Raw genomic sequence first — 22,718 nt, 5'->3', positions numbered from 1 at the left:
GAAATCCCCGATCTTCAACATGCCGGCAACACCCGAGAAGTGCGCCTAAAGGAAGGGATCATTGTGGACGGGTACTCCCAAGCAACGAACACCGTCTACCAGTTCCATGGCTGCTACTTCCACGGGTGCGAGAGATGTCACTCCGATCAGACGGCTGCGCTGAAGGGCGATAAAACGGACACGATGGGAGTGCGTCGCGAGAAGACTGAGGCGACGTCAGTACGTATTAGGGCCGCAGGTTACAATCTCGTGGAAATGTGGGAGTGCGACTTCAAGACGTACCTCATTAATAATCCGGATATAGCCGAATTTTTGGAAAACCACAACGTGGTAAAAAATGAGCCCCTAAACCCCCGAGACGGTTTCTTTGGCGGACGTACGAATGCCGTCAAGTTGTATCACAAGACCGAAGGCGATGAAGTGATAAGGTACTTGGACGTCTGCTCCCTGTACCCCTACGTCAACAAGTACGCAAAATACCCTGTAGGCCACCCGCGCGTACTTGTAACCCCCGAAGAACTTCGCACCGTCAATCTTAATTCCGTGGAAGGCATAATGAAGTGCACGGTTCTGCCGCCCCAACACCTCTACCACCCCGTGCTTCCATACCGTTGCCACGGCAAGCTCATGTTTCCGCTATGCCGCACATGTTGCGAAACGATGGAGCAGGATGAGTGTGAGCACTCTGAAGAAGAACGGAGGTTCAGTGGCACATACGTAGCCGATGAACTCCGTAAAGCCATTTCCTTGGGGTACGTAGTGGAGGACATACAAGAAGTATGGGAGTACCGTACCACCAAGTACGATAAGGCTACAAAGAGCGGGGGATTATTCACCGGCTACGTCGACAACTTTTTGAAGACGAAGCAAGAATGCAGTGGGTGGCCATCCTGGTGTGTTGACGAGGAGGCCTGTATGCAGTACCTAGCCGACTACATGGAGCACGAGGGGATCCAACTCGACCGGTCCAAGATTGCGGTGAACGCAGGGCTTCGCTACATTGCCAAACTTTTCCTCAATTCGTTTTGGGGAAAGTTTGGACAGCGCGACAATCTGACGAAAACCGCAATTGTCTCAGAGCCTGAGCAGTTTTTCCAAATGCTCACTGACCCGGCCGTGGAACTCAACTCGATCATTCCCGTGAACGACGAGACCCTCATCGTCAACTGGACACTCCCCGAAGAAGCCGTCGAACCCCTGAGGACCACCAATGTGGTGTTGGCAGCTTATACAACCGCCCATGCCCGCCTAAAACTCTACAGCTATCTCGAGCAGCTGGGTGAACGAGTCTTGTACTTTGACACCGATTCAGTCATCTTCACGGAGAACCCCGGAGAGTGGTCACCAGCTTGCGGCAACTTCTTGGGAGATATGACTGACGAGGTGGAATGCTATGGCCCCGGCAGCAGAATAGTTGAGTTTGTGAGTGGTGGACCGAAAAACTATGCGTTCAAGGTGTTTTCCCCAAGTACTAACAATTATAGTGTAGTGTGTAAGGTTAAGGGCATCTCCCTAAATTACAAAAATAGTGCTGTGGTGAATTTCGAAACAATCAAGGACGCCGTGTTGAACAATGCCCCAGAGACTTTTGTGGAGACTGATCGTCGTATAGCCAGGACTTGTACATACGACGTCATCTCCAAGCCTGAGAGGAAGCGCTATCGTGTCGCGTACACAAAGCGTCGCCGCATAGCTGTAGGCTGCGACACACTACCGTATGGTTATAAGAAGTAATTCTTTTTGATAGTTACTGTACATATTTAATTTTAAGTTGTACATATTAGTTTTTAAGTTTGTAAATACGTTCTGTGGACTAGGCCTACAGGGGAACACCACGTTAAAAAAAACGCGCCTTAACTCTACCTCCTGGGTGGTGTGGAAACGGGTTTGTATTGTATATTTTAAATTGTAATTTGCGCTTAATTTTTGATTGTAATGTTTTTTTTTTTGTTAATTGTTGCACCCTAATAAACATAATTAAAACTTGTTCATTTTCTAACTTCTATTTCAGAATAGGTAAAAGAGGGACGCAATGAGTAAGAGAGAGAGATAGACGCAGTGAGTAAGAGAGAAAGATAGAAAAAATTTCAAATTTCCAGCCCTTGGCGGCCATTTTGTTTTTCCGCCATTTTGTTTTCAATTAGAGTTACCTGTGTGTAATTATTACATATGTGTAATTATTCTTGATTATACGATCAATTTAAATTAATCGATAAATTAATTAGATCAATCAAACCGCGAATTAAATTAATCGGACAGCGGATTAAATTAATCAAATCCACAAATTAAATTAATTAGAGGAAATTCCGAGAAATCAAACCGCGAATTAAATTAATTGGACCGCGGATTAAATTAATCAAACCGCGAATCAAATTAATTAGATCAATCAAACCCCGAATTAAATTAATTAGATCAATCAAAACGACGATTAAATTAATCAAGCCGCGAATTAAATTAATCGATTACGTCATCGCTCTTATCAAATGTCAATAAAGACCAAAATCCCACAGTTTTTAATCAATTAATCAAATCAAACTCCAAATTTCCCCCCTCCACCCTCGAAAACACCCCTCGTCCACGGGGGCGAACCCGCGAATCAATTTAATTGACCTTGATTGACCCCGCGAATAAAATCCAAGATGGCGGCAAAGTGCACGACTTCTACTGGGGCAAAGTTCTTCCTTTTTGTGATTAAAAAACCCCTTTTGAAATTTTTGGAAAATCTTAAAAAATAATTGAGATATCACCGAAGAACTGAAAATGTCACATTTCGTTTTCATTTTCCCTAGTTTTTTAGATATTTTTTTGACTTTTACTTTACCCAGGATAAAAGATATAGAGCCGGGAATCAACATTGAAGTATTTTGCCAAATTTTTCGTACATTAACTATATGATAAAAAAAAGTCGTACAATTACACGTAGAATTAAAAATCAAAATCAAATGTACCTTTTTAGCGCCCTACTTTGTAAACGCATGTAATTGAAAGTATTTCTAAAATGTAGAGAATATTCAATCATATAATAATACAAAAGCACTCTATCGAAAAATCTTATCTTCAAGGTATTAAGTTACTCCGCGCAATCGTTCGCTCAGACTCACCCTGTACACAACCACTGCCCCATTAAATTCAGAGACTTTTTTGGTTCTGGTGATACTCTGATAAGAAAAGAAAGGCTATGAATAGAGAAAAGTGGAAATGGTAAAATAGAGACATCATCAAATGATGTCGGTCGGTGGAATCAATACTTCAAATGCGAATATCTCAAGAACTAAGTGTCGGAAAAATATACTTACAAAGGGGAATACCTCTGCAGTGTGCCTCGAAAATTCTACCCTAGTTAGTAAACACATTTATTTTTTAATAAAAATCAATTCTTGGTCTTCCGAGTTCATTCATTAAGACGATTTCGGTTCGCCTGTCATTTTTCTGCATTTGGGCTCGAGTGAGAAGCGCAAGCGTTTAACTACATCCATTTCGATGTTTCCTTTTCAGCTAGTTGTTTGATTTCTCGCTCATTGTTCATTTACTAAAGCGTATTTTCTTTTAGCGTGTACATTTTATAAGAAAATACAACCAATAAATCAAGATTCACTATGTTTTGCTTTCCTGTTTTTAGACTTCTCCTTTATGAGGCGAAGGAAAAAAGCGGCATCTGAGGCATTATTAACGAGGTTTTAGCGAGTTCAAAATTTTGCGATGTCTGTCCGTCTGTCTGTTAGCAGGTGGATTCTTGAACAAATTTGTAGATCGGAGTTCGTGAATTAGCCATGTTGACCAAAAAATAAGGAAGGCCCTTTTGACATCTGCGTTAGTTATGAACCGAATTGTATGAAATTCAAAATGAGCATATAATATGCAATGCTCATTGCTATATTGGTTTACACATTATTATTCAATACAAGAATAACTCAACTGAAGGATCCGTGAGGGTTGTCTAGTACGTACACGATTTTTAAGAAGTTTATTAAGAATCAATGCAATTGCTTATGTGCATAATTTACTTTTTATGCAACTATTTTAGGAATAACTATTTTCGTCTCTAAAAAGGGCGAAGAAAATGTGATTTTCCACTCTAGTGAGGAAAGTAAAAAACAATTGCTGTCGTTAATCTTAATAATGACATTTTAAATTGAAACATACTCGTATCTACATTGCTATGTGTGAAACTTCATTATTGCATACGATAATTTTTCAATTCGCTATGGTCATGCATGTGCCAAACTTTGAACTCGAGTTGAAAAACTCCACTTTCTTCTCTAGTTGTACAAATAACTATTTTTCGTATAGATGCAGTAAAACACAAAAAATATCGACCCCAAGAAAAGATATTTTACGGATAATCAAAACAAAAATAGTGGAACAAGTAAGTACTTACACAAAACTTTACATTTTTGTCTACTTGTATGCTTAAATTTTGATGTGTGGATTAGAATGTCACGTCCAGCAGCGAATTTTTATACGTATTGCACTGGTACCGATCGCATTTAATTCCTTCATTTTGTGCTTAATCCTGGCGCAACCCCCTAATTAACCGCCGCGAGTGTCTATCCGTATTCTACCCGATAACAATAACAATATGTTATGAGAACGGATTAAACTAACAGATCGATCAGGGTTATATTTTAAAAGCACCTACGAAAGTGTATTCAATGCTCGTCTTCCTGCGTAGGTATATACATTTTTCTAAGATCGGTTTGTGGGGATGCAAGTTACTTTTCCCAATCGAATCCTGCGCCACCATTGAGCTGTTAATCTCGAAGTAGGTAGAGGCTGTTATTGTAATAAATGATTGTTAGGTGTAAGAGTGATTTATGTGTAACGTTTTATGAGAAATATTAGTTCTGGAGCACGATAAAATCTGCACTGGGCCAAGCCAAGCTAGTTAAAACGATAGCATCAGTTTCATACAGGCCAAATAGCTCGATCTCTAAAAACGATAAGGACATGGGCGCGCGCGGGGAAGGTTGAGCGATGCATGCTACTGATAAGAGTCGGGCCAGGCGTTATCACTGCTCATCAATCAGTCAGTAACTGATAAACAAACTCCGCTTGAACGCTGGGGGACCGCTTATCAGACTCGACGGTTTCAATCTATAAAGTCTGGCTTGTTGGAAATTGCGTTCTTCTGTTGTTGGATCCGATCTTCAAATGAAAGAACTCCACTGTTTACGTGTGCCTGGATTTAATTTATTTTTTGCCCATCTTATTTTTGTTACAATAGCTGTTTCTTTAGTGCTCTTCTCGCTGATACAAATCTTAACGTCCTACAGATAATGCCATATTCCCTGCCTCCTTAAACTACCTTCAAAATTTCGTTAATATACGAATTTACATTTAATCGATAGTTTTTATTTAACAATTCTTAGCATGAACCTTAATGAGACGATTTTGTAAAAGATTACGAGTCATTAGCATAGGAATTTATTTCTCACAAAGAAACCTATCTCGCAAATAAACTAAAACTTGTAGAAACTTTTCCAACTTTCTTTATCATTTAAATGCTCGCCGTTAAAATAACGGGCAACGAAAATTTTTAATCAAATTCTTTTTTTAAATTGGACCTGTATCCTAGCTAGCTAGCTGCCCACCCACCTACCTACCTACTTTTAAACGAATTTTTTTATGAAAAATACGGAGTACGATAACACTTCTCATCACAATGAGGCCAAGACAGACAAGTGTAGATTGTAGATATGACGGTACCGGCTGACTGTAATGTAAAACGTAGAATAAGATTCGCAGGATAAGATCATACGGCTGATAATAAAGCGATGGTACATATCAGTAAATGGAAGGCGATGCTATCTGATTTCCGTTGAATTTAGTTGATGTTGCAAAGGATTGCCTTTGTACACATTCGTCAACTTCAGACGTGAAAGTATAAATATTTTATCCCCTACTGCTTTAAAATGCTACAGTAACGGAGACGAATCACCTTGTTTCAATGAACAAAAAGTATGTGCCATATTTAGACATCATTTTAGGATCATAATGACAAACTGAACAAAACAATCGTTTAATTATAAATACAATTCATGTCAATCCGACTAGACTATTCCAATAGGTAAAAGTGCTGAGTTGAGAAGCCAAAAGGCAAACCTTCAAAACAGTGAATCCTATTCTCAATCATCAATTACTGTGAAGTTCCAAATTATTGTGACTATTTCTGTAAGTTTTGAGCTCATTTTATGGTAATAACTGCGAAAAATTGTGTAATGATTTATACCTCCAGTTTTTTTAGAAGACGTTACAGTATCAGAAATAACATTTTCTTACCGTATAGAATTTCTTTTTTTTTTGCTTCATTGTTGTGAGAATGTAGTTAGGGTTGTTTTAGGAAACGTTGGAATTTTATAAAATACGAAAGAAAAGGAAAAAAAATTTGATTCGGCTTAAAAAAGCACCAAATATATCGGTAGTCCTTTTTTTAGTCAATGTCATCGTATAGGTTGGTATAAATGCGCCGCATTTTAAGACTTCGCTGGCGCGAGTTTATTTTGTACAAATTCCGTCGAAAAGGGGGCATTTTTTTAAGTTTGTGTCTTCATTTTTTCGGTGTAAACATTCGGTTTTGGATACTGTGTGCTATTTCGTTTCGTTCCATGATATTGATATAGGATGACTCGCTCTGTCTCTTTTAATCGAGCTTTTAATCGTACACCAATTCTTTATCATTTACTTACATAAATAAGAAAGTTGCGTTTTCCGCACGCGCAGTAGTACCTACGATTTTTGGGCATGCGTTTTATTTGCTTTACTTAGTTAGTTAGCTAAGTAAGTAAGTTAGGTTAGGTCGAAATGCAGAGTTAGGTTGGGTTAGGTCTAGACGGCGCAATACGATTTTTGTGAATGCATTTTGTTTGTTTTCATTAGCCGTTAGGGGGACCTACGATAGAAATTTCGTTCAAATTGCATAAATAAGAAAGTTACCCTTTACGCATGCACAGTAGGATTTCGGCACATGCATTTTACGACACTTCGATTCTAAAACGTGGTCGATTGATATAGGAGACAAAAAAATCGCTTCGTTCTAATCGTCGTCATTTTCGAAGAAACGGAAAAATATGACAAAAATCCTTTCTAAGGGCAATAGGTGGGGGGGGGGGGGGTGTAACCCGAATGTAGATGTCTACCCAATCTCACGCGTGTATAGGACTGTTGACACATTGCTCGGCTTCGCCTCGCACATTAAAACACACGAAGAGCACACATTCGCCGCTTCGCCTCGACCATTTACACACATCGCCGTCGATTCTACGGTTATAGAACGCTCCCGAGCGACATGGGAATCCAATGTCAAAAACGGCATTGTTCTAACCTCCATCGTTTCCGAATAAACGCCAAAATTGCAATCTGTAAGCGATATTGGGGTTGGTGGAGAGAGGGGAGGGGGGCGACCCGACACCTCGAAAGAGCAATCGTACTGCCAAGCCAACTCAGAAAACCGCAACTCGGTACGTTCTCCCGCTACGGCGTTTTAACACTTTTAACTTTACCTCTACGCAGCGAATGGGGATGGGGGATGCGAGCTCAAATCGCCGTAGATTCTAGAACGCGACCGATCGATATACGAATGCAACGTAAGAAACGGTATCGTTGTAGCCCTCGTCGTTTCCGAATAAACACCAAAATATGAGAAGTGGGAGTGCAACTTCTCATCAATGTGAGGGTGGGGGCGGGAGGGGGATGCGACCCGTGGATTTTGAAGCGGAGTCAATCTATAAAGCTGACGCACAAAACCGGAACTCGATATGTTTCCCCGTTCGCCCGCTACGGCCTCCTAACTTTGCCTTTGCGCGGTGAGGGGGTGCGATGGCGTAAAATGGCTCGTTGGAAACACCGCGAGGTCTTTTTTTGCTGGTCTTGCAATGATCACTTGATACCCGTGTGAAAGCAGCAACCAAAGGTAGCAAGCCATTTTTCCGACGTTGGCCGAAGATGATGTCACACAGTCAAAACCACATTACGAAATAGTGACGTCACGGTTGAAATGCCTGCTTACGCAGTGACGTCAGCATTTCATTGACTAACTACCACAGACTCCATAAAGCCCTAACAAGTATAAATTGTGCACAACTTTTGTGCAGATAAAGCGCATTTTTTTAAACCGAAAGAGCTTAACAAATGGTTGAGTTATAAGGCAGTAGCATTCTATCTGTGTTTACTTTTTTGGTAGATGATTAATTGGGAGGAGGTTCTTTACACATAAACATTTAAAGGCCGCCTGGAATACATTCAAAATCCTCCGACATATTTGCACTGAAAGCTTTGACATATCCAATAGATCTCGTCTGACGTTCCACTTGCCTTTTATGAGTACCCTCTTCCGAGACTTCGGTGTCAAGGTATTTGCTTCGAGTTCACCAATAGATATGTCTCGTTCAGTCCATTCATTTTGCCTTTGAGAGTAGTTTCCTCCGACAACCCATTTTCTTAAAGTTTTTACATGACCAAGGGAATTCATTTGTTCACCATAAGGGGTCGAGGAGAAGGACTATGGTTAGTAGAACTGAATTCCTCTCGTTGAGACCTTTCATTAGAGTAGCATGAAGGATAAAACCAGTTTCCCCCCCCCCCCTCCCTCGGGACCCGTCATCCATTAATCTCAAAAAAGAGGTGCGCGGGAAAGTAATAGTTTGTACAAACCAATTTATTTTGATGAAACCATTCATTAGAATATCATGAAGGGTAGAACGTGTGTTTAGCCCCCCCCCCCCCCAAATTGGTTTCAAAAACAACATCTCAGAAAATAATTTATGGGGCACGCCTCTAAAGTATAGGTTACCTATTGCAAAAAAATCCAGGACTCTGAGACCATTCCCCTACAAGTAGTTCGAAACGGCAGAAGTGGGTCCGGACGAACGGACAAAACAATATCACATATTTTTAACACTTAAAAAAATGCGCTAAAAATAACAGAGAGTTGCTAGGAATCTGTTTTCCACTTGTAATTTGTACAACCTTCTCCAAAAACACAGTAGCAACTTTACTCAATAAAACTTTCACGGGCATACTAAACAACAAATCATCAAAGACAGCGGGTTGCTTGTAAACTCCACTTTACAATACTTTTACCAACAAATAAATGCAAATTGCATCTCTTCCAAATTATAAGGGAAGTTCCAGTGGCGTACCAAGTGACTAATCGTCATTGTCAAGTTTTCAAACACTTTTCCCAGAACTGCAGCTGGGTTGCTGGCATTTTGTTTTTTAATTCTATTTAGTTGCTCCTTTACCAAGAAGAAAGTGAAATTTGCATCCCTTGCAATAATTGGATGTTCCTGTCATCAGTCACAAAAGTTGCTCCTACTTCGTTTCTACATTTGGACGCGTCGGTGTATATGTAGGTGTAGTGGGGGATAGGGTATTTGGTGGACTGAATGAAAGCGGGTGTTAAAAATATCACAATACACATATGATTTCGAGGAAAGGAGAGTATTGAAGCGGAGAAATTAATGAGCAATATATCTTAGTATCTTAGTGTTGGTTCGTTAGGGTTGCAGAAAACTTTTGCTATACGGTTAGTTACAAATGTGCCAGTAGCTATTCTTATGGCGGTGTTATGGATTGCATCAAGTGTTTTTAGCCTGTAGGGTTTTGCTGGTGGATAGATTATTGATCCGTAATCGATTTGAGAACAGATTAGTGTTCTATATAGAGTCGTTTTCAGACAATAGTAGTTTGATGTTCTCAAACAGGTATCTACCTCGTTCAGATTCCATTGAAGGATATTGAATTTAGTAGGTAGACTGAGTGGAGTGGATGGATCCTGCGTCAGTGCATTTGAGAGTTTATTCTTTATTCTGGTAAAGCGATTTTTTATACTTTTGTTGTTCAGGTTACGGGGATAGTTTTTATTTCCGTCTTGGATTTGATTTTTGACTGGTTTCAGATGTTCTTCAAGAATGTGTGCCACATTGGAGTGACTTTGCGATACCTTGTATTTCTTGCTTGTCCGATTGGATTTTTTAAAAGATTCTGGGCTTTTGGGTTCTTGCTGTGTAGTATTTGGGTGATACGTGAAGACAGCAGCACTTTTTTTAGTGTTTTATTTACTTCCAGATACTTGTCTTTTTAATCCTTTGTTGGGTTGAGGATCGTGGGTCAGTGTTACACTCATTAGGGAACAAGTTGCATATTATTCGGTATCAGTGTTATATTGTTCGCGTGTATTGGCGATATTTTTCTGGATTTTTGTGAGAATGGTGTTGCTCTGATTTCCTGTGTGGACGTCTACATTCCGATCTGCCGAGTTAATCGTGCCAGCAGGGCTGTATATATAAGCTTGGCGAGCGACGAAAGCTTAAAATATGGGCAAATCCTTCTTCACCTAGTCTAATGAGTGGTTCTCTTATTCTTCGTGAATATTGCTGATCTGACCATGTGATCCGTTTTCTTTTTCTTCATTCATTTTTGGGGATTTTTCATTTAAAGTGCTAATCGGTGAATCGACAGTGGGTGAACACGAATTAGATTCTTAATTAGTAAAAATCATGATTATTAACGTTACAATTATTACCCTTTTTTCCATTGCTTAAACACGTCGGCGAAAGACGACAGTTAGTTCTATGGAAATTGTTACGTAAATTTCACATTATAATATTTATACGGTTCCAGTGAGAAGTTACATAGTCATAAAACTGTAGAACAGTAATTACAATGTCGTTCCGTTAATTATACCGCGCGATTCCGTGTCATTTCTCATTATATGCTTGTGGACCTCTGCTTGTTTGTTTACCTTGTTTTGGTAACAACTAATCTTACCTACCTTGCACCGTGGTGGGTCACCAATAAATTTTTAACAGATTTAATTATATACCGAACAGTTTGGTTCCAATAAACACAAAAGCATCCGGGTGCTCCCACGCTAACATAACTGCCTTGGGGGGCTTCTTTGTAAGTACATAGGTATAGCACCGGTGATGGTAATCGATTTCCTGTTTTACTTGCAGTTACTAGCGGTCAACTTTATAAGAAAACGTTCAAATGCGTCGGTTACCACTAATTTGATGATCTAGCTGAAATTAGTGCAGCGTTGCCAACCTTAGCCGCCTCAGAGCATTTAGCAAATTAATTGTGGAAATCTATTTGTGCCTTCTTTGTTAAATGTCATGAGCAATTTGCAAATACAGTAATTAAATTCAGTCTTCCTAAAGTTGTAAATTTGGGAAAACGTCAATAGGTCCGAGTTCACACTGTGTTGTTTAAACTTTGGCACCCCCTAATGATCCGAACAAATTAGAATTCCATAGACTGACACAAAAAAAAGTTCGATCACGTCAGTTTCGTAAGAGATTAATGTAAATGAGTGTGTAAGATGAATTTGGTCCTTCAAAACAAAATGGATCTGTTCATTCTTTTTTGTTAATGTCTTGGAAATTGATAGTTGTAGTTTGGCCACAGTACATCAATCACGCTCTGTTACTTCTTACTCGTCTGAAACCACGTTCACTCAGAAATAAAATAAATAACATCAAAGAATCATAACTTACTTTATTTTACGTTACCCTTACAGGTATTATACCAGAAATATGAGAGAAATATATTCAAACTGTGCGTAATTTGGTTTAGTTTATGCATTTTATTGTAGTAGTCGCGAAGTGCATTGCCTTAACTTAAGAGTAATATTTTATAAAATGGTGATGGATGATTTACTTCTAATCTTCATGAATATGCATGACGCACGTGTTCCATGTTTGCACCAATTCGCTACTCTTAAATATGAGGTTGAGGGCAAAGGGAATGGTAATTATTGTTAAATTTCCACATCACTGTTCTTGTTAACAAAATTCTTAACCATTTTTACGTACAAAATATCGATATTTTATAATGGTGAGAGAGATGGCGCTGCTTAGACTCAAACCCATCTTCGTCCTTCTTACCACTTGAGCGCTACTCAATTTCTATCTTAACTCTCCCCGTATGAAATTGAGAAGGGCATGAGGGCAGTAATAACAGTACAAATCAATGTAGGTACCAAAGAAATGCTGATTTATTCCAATATCAAAAGCAAATGTAAAAATTATCTCCACAATTGGATAAGGTATCACAAAATATACCCCCAAATAAAATATTCAAATTCAAATTAATTACCTCCTTCACAACTCTTAGTAAATTCACTGTACAATTGAAATTCCCCCAATTTACCAAACCCCCAATCAAGAATGATCGATTAGCAAACTAATTACTGAATCTTACAACAACTTTCCGGGCAAAAATTCGCACGTATAGGGCCAAGTGCAAGTAAAACACATAAGGCAACTCTTACCTTGAATAAAGCCACAAGTTGACTCCAAGAAGTGAGCTCAGTTCTCGCATCCAAACCTGTAAACGATCAAAAATAGAAAGACCTCCTAGGCCGCAGGGCTCGGTATATATAATTGGTTGATTACTGCCTGAAGGGCCTCGCTCTACTCGTAATTTGCTTCTATACCAGGTACGAAACTTAATTGGCCAACCCCTTCAGAACGAAGAGGTGATGGCAAATGTATTGAGTACGTACTGATGTTCTCAAATTACTTAAATGTAATCGCATACAGCCCTGAATGACCAAAATAGTTATCAACTAAGACGCTAAAGAGTTACGGAAATTGTCCTTTATTAGAGTCGATCCTTGATATTAAATCTCCTTCATGAGCCGGTGACCTACTTCACAGCAAAATGGCGGCTTGTTATCAGCAGATGTGGAACTACGCCAAGGGCGTCCGCACCCGCAGGTATCGGTGAATTTAACCCAAAGTTACAAAACTTAAGTACGTCGAACAAGAATTAGGACAATGTTCACCACCTGCATCTCTTGGTATCAACACAAGAGGTGCATTTTCGTTGAAATTAATTAATTTTGCCCGATATCAAAAGTTATTATCGCGTATCACTTAAATAAACCTTTTATGAATGTGCAAACTGGACTAGGTGTTTCTTATTTAATGCGTTTTATCTAAATCGAATATTTTACACAAATGATACAATTTAAATATAAATCATACAATTATATACAATACCAAAAGGAAAAATACCCTCCTTTCCCAGATTTACTCCACTAAATTGAAATATTTTTCATATACAGGGTGTTCCGTCACTATTTTTGGAATTTAAATCTAAATATCGTCTACATAAAGCTGTTTTCACAACAATCGAAAAAATCTAGGACCATACTGGGAAGTACCGTTACAGTACCCCCTATGTGTTTTTATAAGTGAAATAATCTAATGAATTTAGGCAAACGACAAATTAACGCTAATATATACAAAACTCTAATCCCCCCCGCCAAAAACAGAATGTAGGAAATATAAACAAACTACCTTATCAAATGAAAAACTATATACACTCTTCGATGGGCATTGGTATTTGGTAATATGATGTTTTTCTTCTTTTTTTCTGCTTTTTCCAATTTAAAATCTTTCTTTTCTCCCCTTAATTTACTCTTCTTCAACTGGTTCTTTCCTGAAACTCTTGCAAATCTCTTCATATGCAATTCATCTTCAATTCTTTCTATGGTTATCACTGTCAGTCTTCTTACTAACTTGTGCCAAACTTTCCTAAATAATTCTCAAGCCTTTGGAGAAAAGTAACAGGGTGGACGGTCTGAATATTGTCATCAAACTTTTTGGTTTTTGGTGAAGTGGTGCGATGATGCCTGTTTATTTAATGTTGTGGCAGAGGTATCAGACCAATGTGTAACTGCTCTGAATTTCTATTTTAAAACTAACGTGTTTTCAGCCCTATAACTTCTGTAATGATCCCTAACCAAACCCTTAATAATCGGTAGTCTTTTATGGTATTTAAAGGAACTTTCTTTTTCTAGCGTTTTTATTATATCACAAACATTGACAACTTATTACTTGACACACTCTCACATACTTGATAACTCAAAATATATTTTCTTAAAACTACGTTACTCGTCGTCCTCGCAGACAATGCCTGTTACTCTTCGTCACTCCTGTCAATTATTCTTCAATTTTCCAATGTCGGTATCATCTTTGTTAATTCTTTCTTCATTTCTTTTAACATCCTATCTTGGTTTTCCAATTTGGTTGCAAATCTGATGGTCTGGATTTCCAGCATTTCTTCCTACTGGTCTACTGCTTGCATTTCGAATCGGATTTCCCATCGACGAAAATAACAAAATTTACCTTTAAACTTCGAGTCGCAACCTTGGGAGCCAAAAGGGTGCGTTCTGAAAATCTGTAACAGACAATAATACAACAAACAAATAAATGGGGTAGTGAATCGCGCTGCATAAAAAAATATTGCGAAATAGCAATGCTAACGTTTGACACGGAGGTAATCGCGTATATAAACCGTAATTAATAATACTCAATAGGAATCAATAATTCGAATGAATTTATACTAGCAGCAAAATTTTGATGAACCACGGTTTTCTCGTACAATATCAAATATGAAAGCATAAACCTGACGTTAAATTCAAGAAATGTATGGATTGTTTTGTTGGGTAGTTGGGTGTTGTTGTTAGAATGGATGATGCTCAACGTGATTACCTAATGTTGTGTGGTGTTGAATTCTAAAATTGGCGTATTTCTATTTTGTGGTTATACATATATCATATAATATATAATTACATTACATAATTGCATTATATAATAAATAATTTTGACTTTTTTGCCTTTGGGTGGGCGGTTTTTTGTTTCGTTTTTTTTATTTCTACTTGTTCAGTGGCGAAGATCTCACCTAAAATTTAGGGCATCGGCGTAATGGGTCGGAATCTTTTAGTTAAAGGGACAGTGCATTATTCCCAGGTGTTTGCGGGGTAACTTATCCTTTTGGTAATAGTGATAGGTCGTTGGTCCGTGTTGTTGTGCTCGATGGTGGTGCACTACTTGTAGATCAGATCAGAATATATTAAGAAAGATATGATATTGTACACACAAATTTCAAATTAATTCAGGTTAATTCAAATGAATTCACGTTAATTCAAACTAATTCACGTTAATTCAAACTAATTCACATTAATTCAAATTAATTCACGTTAATTCATATTAATTCACGTTAATTCAAATTAATTGACGTTCATTGAAATTAATTCACGTTAATTCAAATTAATTCAGAGGGGTGTACACCAAAAATTGTTTCCCCCTAGGACGACACTTTCAATTTGTCAAAAAATTTGAGCTAGCTAAATATTTAACTTTAATTATTATACTGATTAGGAAAGATGCAACAAAGCAGGCGGCAATAAATAATTAATTAACTCATTTAATTAGCAATTAATTAAATATCACATAATTTCTTCTGATAGCTACATGGACATCTCTTTTTTTTATGCTTAGATATGCGCAGGCAGGCTTCAGAATTTTTCTAAAGCCTTATCGAAGACATCAGTGAGTTAAATTCTCATAAAGCTGCATATTTATCTAACCAATATAGGAATAAGTTGATTACACGTCTTGGAAATATCAAGATTATTTTACCGAAGAACACCCAGAGATTTCAATCGCAGATATATACGTAACTCATGGTAGGCATTATAAATGGGGCGGTTCTTTTAAGTTACTGATGAAACAAATATTTCCTATACCAGTACCTTTATTTTCAATAAATGGGATAATTTGTAAATATCGCGCCTCACTGAGTTTGCAGATGAAATTAGCCAGGAAGTGGTAGGGCATGTGATTAACCGACATTTTTCTCAAAGTTTTATTATAGTGCGGTAATTTTTTAATTCTTTAACATAGCTACATTGATGTTCATGGTGATAAGGCGTTAAAAGAATGCTGGGAACACAATCTTAACCTGTACTTTAGTTCTGTGGTTAGGAAGAATGTGTATACCTTTGAAATGGTGACAAGATCTATAGCATACTTGCATTTTCTTACAATTTAATAAGAAACCAGATTCAGTGTAACATACCGTTTTTCACATTTAGTAATGTTGAAGGTATATTTTTGTTTTGCACATAGTTAACGTTACATATACAGTCAGGGTCCGCGAGGATCCTAAGGCTGTGCATTTTCTCCTGACGCGTTTTGACACTTCGATCGTCCCATTAAAAATTTATCACTGAGTACTTGCTAAAACAGCTTCTAAGATCTTTTTTTGTAAAATTGCGTTTGGGGAATTGAAGACGATGAGATTTCACTGTTAAATTAGGGTCGCGGCGACGCTGGCTCACATCTGTTATCGCGTCACGCATCAATTTTCCGCCCAGTAGTTAACAAGAGTTTATGGGGTGATAAAACATCTAAGGCCGGGCCCCCTTACGTTAGTTGTAAACAACGCTATGACCTGAAGCACAGTAGGGAAGGAACGTAAAATAAAACACTGAATTTGTGAAAAGTTTGTTTAATAATGGTCGTTATTATTAAGATTGTGAAAGCCGAGAAATTTTGTTGATGTACATTAATGTAAGCAAAGCAAGCAAAGCCAAAAGGTGTCGTACTCTCTCAAAAATAACTGCCAAAGGTAAAAAAGTACGACGGAGAAAAACCTTGCAGTTTGATTAATACAGTCCAAAAGTTGGTTAACAAAATAATTTGTAAAATTATTAAGTTTAAACAGTGGTTAACAAAGATAGTAAATTCATATACATCAACTTGGTTACACCCAAGGTTAAAAACCAAGCAGGTACCTAAATTCTGAGGAAGGGTGAATTAAAATTAAAAAATTACATGGCCTTGTGGGAAAATTCAACTAACGACAAGATATGTGGAAAACCGAAGAGTTTTGACTAACATAATCTCGCGCCCGCAAGATAGATAACTCGCCCCTCGTTCGGGTTTCGAGCCTAAAGTCGAACACAATCACGGAATTAGGTGTTGTAACTCAATTTGATTACAGTTTTTGCCACCCCCGTGGTTGCTTCATTCACGGAGAAAATGTTAGTTACAAATAAAAAATTGGCTTTACCTGCTCAAGCCTTGTGCACAATTTATACTGGTTTTGATATGCAGGCGATTCTGTGTGATTTCGTTCGTTGTCTGCAGTGACTGGGGAATTTCTGGTAAAATGCGATAAAAGGGTATATGTTTTGCGATAGTGGACATCACTCAGAGGGTGCATTTAGGATTGCGAAGTGAGTGGTGTGAGAAAAAAAGTTGACAAACAATTAGGGACTGAATAAGAAAATATACGCAGACGGAATATCGCCATTAATAGCTATAACATTAAAATATGATTTACTTGAAAACAATAGTGGGTGAGAAAGACTAACAATGCCCGAAGCTGAGAATGCACTAGCGCTAGAAATAAAAGATAAATCGCGAATATAATGTAATCTTCGGCCGTTCATCTGGTGGATTCAGCTTCAGTGCCTTCGAAATCCGCACCGCAAAAAGCTTATGAGTATTATGGACGCCTTTTGTTCGTCCTTTCGATGATACTTATATTCGGATCCGGCGATACCACTAAATCATTCGAGTGTCCGTTATTGATTTTACGTTATGTTAAACAATGTCTAGTTTTTTGCAACCTCCCGCCGTTATCGCCCGCGGTAAAAAACGACAAGTTTTTCCATATTTACACAATGTGTATTATTAACGCTCAAAAAAAGTACAGAAATAAACATGTACTACAATAAGGCATGAAGACGAAGAAAGATTTCGAAACACAGATATTTAAGCGGGCAGAGGGAGATACAGCCGGTCCAGGAGCGTAGGCGGTGAGACTTGCCGTGAGTCTGCAGAGATATCTATTAACAACGGGCCGGGTAATTTATCACCGGTAATCTGATTACGAGTATATATCGCTCTTATTATGTAGCCTGATCAGCAATCGTGCAATACCAAACCGAGGTCGAACAATGGAACTAACCAATTCTGATCACTCTCACCATCTACAATGATTGAAAGTCTTACAGATACCCTCTTCATATTTATACACCATTCGACTTAAAACGAGATACTTTCACATAAATTTTGTACGCTTAACTGGCACGTAATTGTTGCAAGTGTTTAAATTTGCTTTCGAAAGTCGAATAACTGTAGATCAAACCAACTGATTACAAACTACTCGACCAAGCAAATTGACCCTTCGTTATTTTATCTTTACTTTATACTTAAGAAATTAATCATACAATAAATCACCAGCGTCACTATCTATCGCCATCATACCATGCTACGAACTGTACGATCCATCCGAGGTATATATAATGTTCATAAAAGTAGAGCAGTTTAAATTTTTCAGTTTTCCAAAACTCAAATGTCTGGCAACGACTCGTCTCGCCGTAAAATGAAATAAAATGTCGCCAAGCGACCTTCAGCAGTCGGTCTGGGGTGGCGAAGTTTTGCATCTTACCTAATAATTAAACGGTTTCATTAGGCGACAAACTAATAGGGCTGTAGTTGGTGGCGATGAACTTGTCACCTTTCTTAAATATCGGACTGATCGTTAAATTGTTAGCTAGAATGCAAAACTGTGCCATCTACTGAGGACCACGTGGCCTATTAGAATTATGGACCTCAATTTAATTTGATTTTATTCGGTAAACTCATCCAAAAAGCGCACCTTAGCTACTGATTGCAGAAAATAGAATTAAACACGTATAAATTGTGCACAACTCTTGTGCAGATAAAGCGAATTTTTTTTAACCGAAAATCTTTTGTTTTGACGTCACCAATGGATATATTTCTTGCTGACTTCTCAATCGCCCTTTGTGTATACCCTCTTCCGACAATCCGTTCTTGAGATATTCGTTGAGACCTTTCATTGGAATACCATGAAGGATAAAACTAGTTCCATCCCCCACCTCCCCTACACCCCGTTCTTTGATAAGAGGACAGAAAGAAGGGCAGTAGTTGGGAGAAAACGGTTCCTTTGGTTGAGACCTTTAATTAGAATACAATGAGAGATAAAATTAATTTTTTACCCCCCTCCCCCCCCCCTCAGGCCCAGTCGCTCACTGATCTCGAAAAAGGGTCGCACGGGAAAATTATAGTTTGTACAAACCAGTTTATTTCGACGAGACCTTTCATTAGAATACCATGAAGGGTAGAACATGTGTTTAGCCCCCCCCCCCATTTTTTAATTCTTAAAAAATGCGCTAAACGTTGGAACTTGCCACCCTCTGTATAACGAAAACGAAGTCTTTTAGGGTAGACCATACATATATTTGTATTTTTTGACGAGTTATCACACCCTGAAATATCTGCATGACATTAATTAACCCCCTGTATTATGTACAGGAACAGCGCATTTTTAGGAATCCACTAAAATTAAAGATTCAATCCAAGAGGCAGACCTAAGCTATTGATTGCAGAAAATAGAATTAGAAAATTGTTTTTCTTGTGTTATCATAGTTATGACCATGGCCGGACAGGCATAACCTTTATTTTCTAATAATGCAACAGTATTGACTTCATTGGCAACGCGTCTCATTCCGAACCTCCAGTTTTCCTTTTCGAGTATCCTTTCTCTAAAAAAATTACGATTTATAATTTTTTGAGTGACTACTTTCCGTGTGCATCTCTGACCAGAAAATGACTTGGGGAAATTACTGGTGACAGTTCGTCGGGCGTTAACTAGCGGGAGTTTTAAAAACGGCCGCGGGTTTGATTTATGGTCCTAACGTGCGAGTAATTCGTTGGGCTAAACGAATCAGATTAGCTAATGATTAAAGATGTCCACGTTAACCTATTAGCGCCATTTTGTGGGTGGTCTTATAAAGTTTGCAAAAAGTAGGGACGGGTCCAGAGAAGAGCGAATTAACGCATTCGGTTTTAGGCACCGAGAGCGTCCACTGCGTGATTCAAAACATAGAAATTTTCAAGCGTTCCGCTGCAAACGATTGAGCGCGACTTCAAAATTTAAGGGAGAAAACGGCGCGATACAGATGCAAAGGTTTCTCTCGTGCAATTAATAAACCACACTGCTGAATTAAACATTAAATACGTGCGTAGCAATGAAATATATGTATATATCAAGGTTAAATGTGCAGATAGAAATGTGGGAATTAAATTTCACAAATGAATAAACAATTAATTCGAGACAATAAACTGAGTATGAGACCAACCTTGCAAACGCGCCCGTTAGTTTGTATAGACCTAAACACCTAATTAATTCACACTACATATTTAAATATCCGTCGCATTCGATCGCATAGAAATGGCATCTACCTCAAAGATCAGCTATCCTGTCACGAGACCATAACTCCAAGATCAAGCCGTTCAATACAGGGCATTTAAATTTAGAGGAAGACTCGGTATTCCAGTTACGCACCGAGAAAGAAAATGGGAAGCCGTTACATCTAAGTTACAATTAAGGTAAAGATTTGCTTTACATCTGGTCAACCGAAGAGAGGATTGAGTTTTTCCTTTAAAAACCTTTTTTTTACAAATCAAATATAAATAAAAACATCTTAAGGTTTCGGTAAATAGCATTGCGCATTGTCTATGTTAGAAATTGTATTGAATATCTTCACAAATAAAACATACCAGCAATGTTAACAGTAATTTTGAAACCGGTATTAGTTTTAGTTTCATTCAAGGTGCCTACATAATTATGTTGTTTCATTTACCTGCTTTCATAAATAGGAAAGTTGCCATTGCACATGCGCAAAACCAAATTTTAAAACTGGTGTTAGATTTGGTCGTATTCCAAGTGCCTATGTATTAAATTTCATTTAAATGCTTAAGTAAATAATGAAGTTGCCATTGCGTATGCCAAAACAACATTTTGAAAACGTCGTCAATTTTACTTATATTCGTAGTGTTTACATATAAAGTTTCATTTAAATATCTTCATAAACAAAAAAATTAGCATTGCACATGCGTTAAACCACATTTTTGACACTGCGCATGAGTCCTATATCGCCAAAATCGGTTTAGTGGTTTAGAAGGAGTACGTGTGACGAACAGACGGAAGGACGGACGGACGTCAAAGTACAGCCAATAGCGATTTTTCACTTTGAGGAAAATACGCTAAAAACCTGGCAATCCACATAAATACATGAAATAAATCAACTACGACAACAAAATGCAAAAGAGAAATGCACAAGTCAAACATCTCAAATTGTCTCAACAACAAACACGTATCGAGTCAAATGCAGTAAATCAACAAAACACGAGACACAAGAGGCATCATAAATACAAGTAGAAAACAAGATCAATCAATTTAGTACAAAAACGCATTAAATAAATCTACGATCAATTTAGGCGAAACAACTCGTAAAACGATAAATTACGTGTACAAAAAACAGTACGCGAAAAACAAAGCGCTACTCCAGCATATACTTCAAATAATTTAACACGAAAAGTACATGTGAGAATACCTGTAATAACTATTAAGTATTCATTATCACCCCAAGAAAACATATTATAAATAAAGGATATGTTAAGCTAGTTACATCCACAATTTCTTCATCAATTACTTCATGACGTTATTTGTCAATTTATTGAACAATTTCTTCCTCAAGTTCCTTAGTTTTACACTACTGTTAACTTGATCAATTTCTTTTTGTTTTAAAGTCATTATACCATTTCACCAACCTTCAATTATTTTAATGTTAGGTTGTTTTTTTAATTGTGTAGAAAAAAAGGTGTGTAAAAAGATCGCTATATTAGCTATAATCATAGATCATAAAAATGATGAAAACATCTTGATTTTATTATTTATGTTGGTTGATGGTAGTTGGTACTACTGAATTGACGTAAAATTGCCAGAAAAATAGAACTCTTGCGGTAATCTGACAAGAATTTAATTTTATTTCTTTATCTGCCTTTATTGTTGAGTGGGCGCGGTTTCAGCCAAGGCTGAAGAAGCTCAAGAAATTGATTAAATTATGCATCCATTTCTGTGTTTACACTCGTCAAGTGTTCTTGTCAAAACGACGAAGAAATCAATCAATTTATTGTTGATGTAAAACAACCAGCGTTAGTTAGGGGACCCCCTTCTCGTATATTCCAAGACACAAGAGATGCAGTCCGCACGAGATGCGACGAGCAACATATACAGCGAAGAATCGAACTGCATGCGGTACTCCCTTGCCGGAATAGTTAAATTGAATCATACACAGCAACAACACATTGATTACTCCCTGTAAATACACTTTTCAAACCACAACAAACAAAATAAACACTCCCCATCACTCGAACTCGGCTCGGATTCGGATACGGTTAACCGACGCTAACTTTCTTGCACAGTTTCGTTGCGTAAAATCCCTGTTCCCCCGCATCTGCGCAAAACGGCCAAAGACGAAGATTTCATGGCATACACAGAGCGTTTCGTATTTTTTTCCCATACTTTTCAGTTTTTTATTAGTATATGTAATATGTCAATTTCGACATTCTTGATCTTTAAATAATTATGAATATACTGATAGAGGCAGCTACTATCAGTCATTTCGAGACTAAAAATCTTCTGCTACTGAAGCTCGATTGTCGTTTATGAAAATGTCAATCGATCGTACCAGAATGTTGCTGTTAAAAGCAAATTCTACGTGGCTATCGTTACAAATGGGCAGGCACCAAAACAAAATGGCTGCTCAAATTTAAAATTGTGCTCGGACGCCACGCTTCAATTGGAATTCAAAATTTATACAGATTTTTACTCAATAGCGCTAAATATAAAATTTTGCATGAGGGGGTGCTGTCACTTCACGGCTCATTTAAATGCTTTTTTGGAAAATTGCATCCAGTGTAGATTTAATGTCGTTGTATTCTGCAATTATTTAATCTCTTTGTGTTTGTCATTTATAAATGAGATCTAACTAGCACGAGCATCATCTTGTATATAGGAAGCAATTTCCAATCGACAGATGAGTTAAA

At 37.8% G+C, this 22,718-nt stretch overlaps 2 protein-coding genes across 2 annotated transcripts in view; both read left to right on the top strand.

The window, feature by feature from the left end:
* Positions 1-22,718, top strand: part of LOC116159346 (zinc finger protein ush) — a 170,214-nt gene that overhangs the window by 47,217 nt on the left and 100,279 nt on the right. The window lies entirely within an intron of this gene.
* Positions 184-1,734, top strand: LOC116159791 (probable DNA polymerase). The gene has a single exon (XM_031472876.1). It carries the CDS (start codon positions 184-186, stop codon positions 1,732-1,734), a length of 1,551 nt encoding a protein of 516 aa, XP_031328736.1.

The sequence above is a fragment of the Photinus pyralis genome, unplaced genomic scaffold, assembly GCF_008802855.1.
Source record: "Photinus pyralis isolate 1611_PpyrPB1 unplaced genomic scaffold, Ppyr1.3 Ppyr1.4_LG1, whole genome shotgun sequence".
Lineage (NCBI taxonomy): Eukaryota > Metazoa > Arthropoda > Insecta > Coleoptera > Lampyridae > Photinus > Photinus pyralis.
The sequence above is the reverse complement of the archived record's forward strand: the minus strand, read 5'-3'. Positions and strand labels throughout refer to the sequence as shown.

Coding starts and splice junctions, on each gene's coding strand:
- LOC116159791 (XM_031472876.1), top strand. CDS start 184: ATGGGAGTGCGTCGCGAGAAGACTGAGGCGACGTCAGTACGTATTAGG.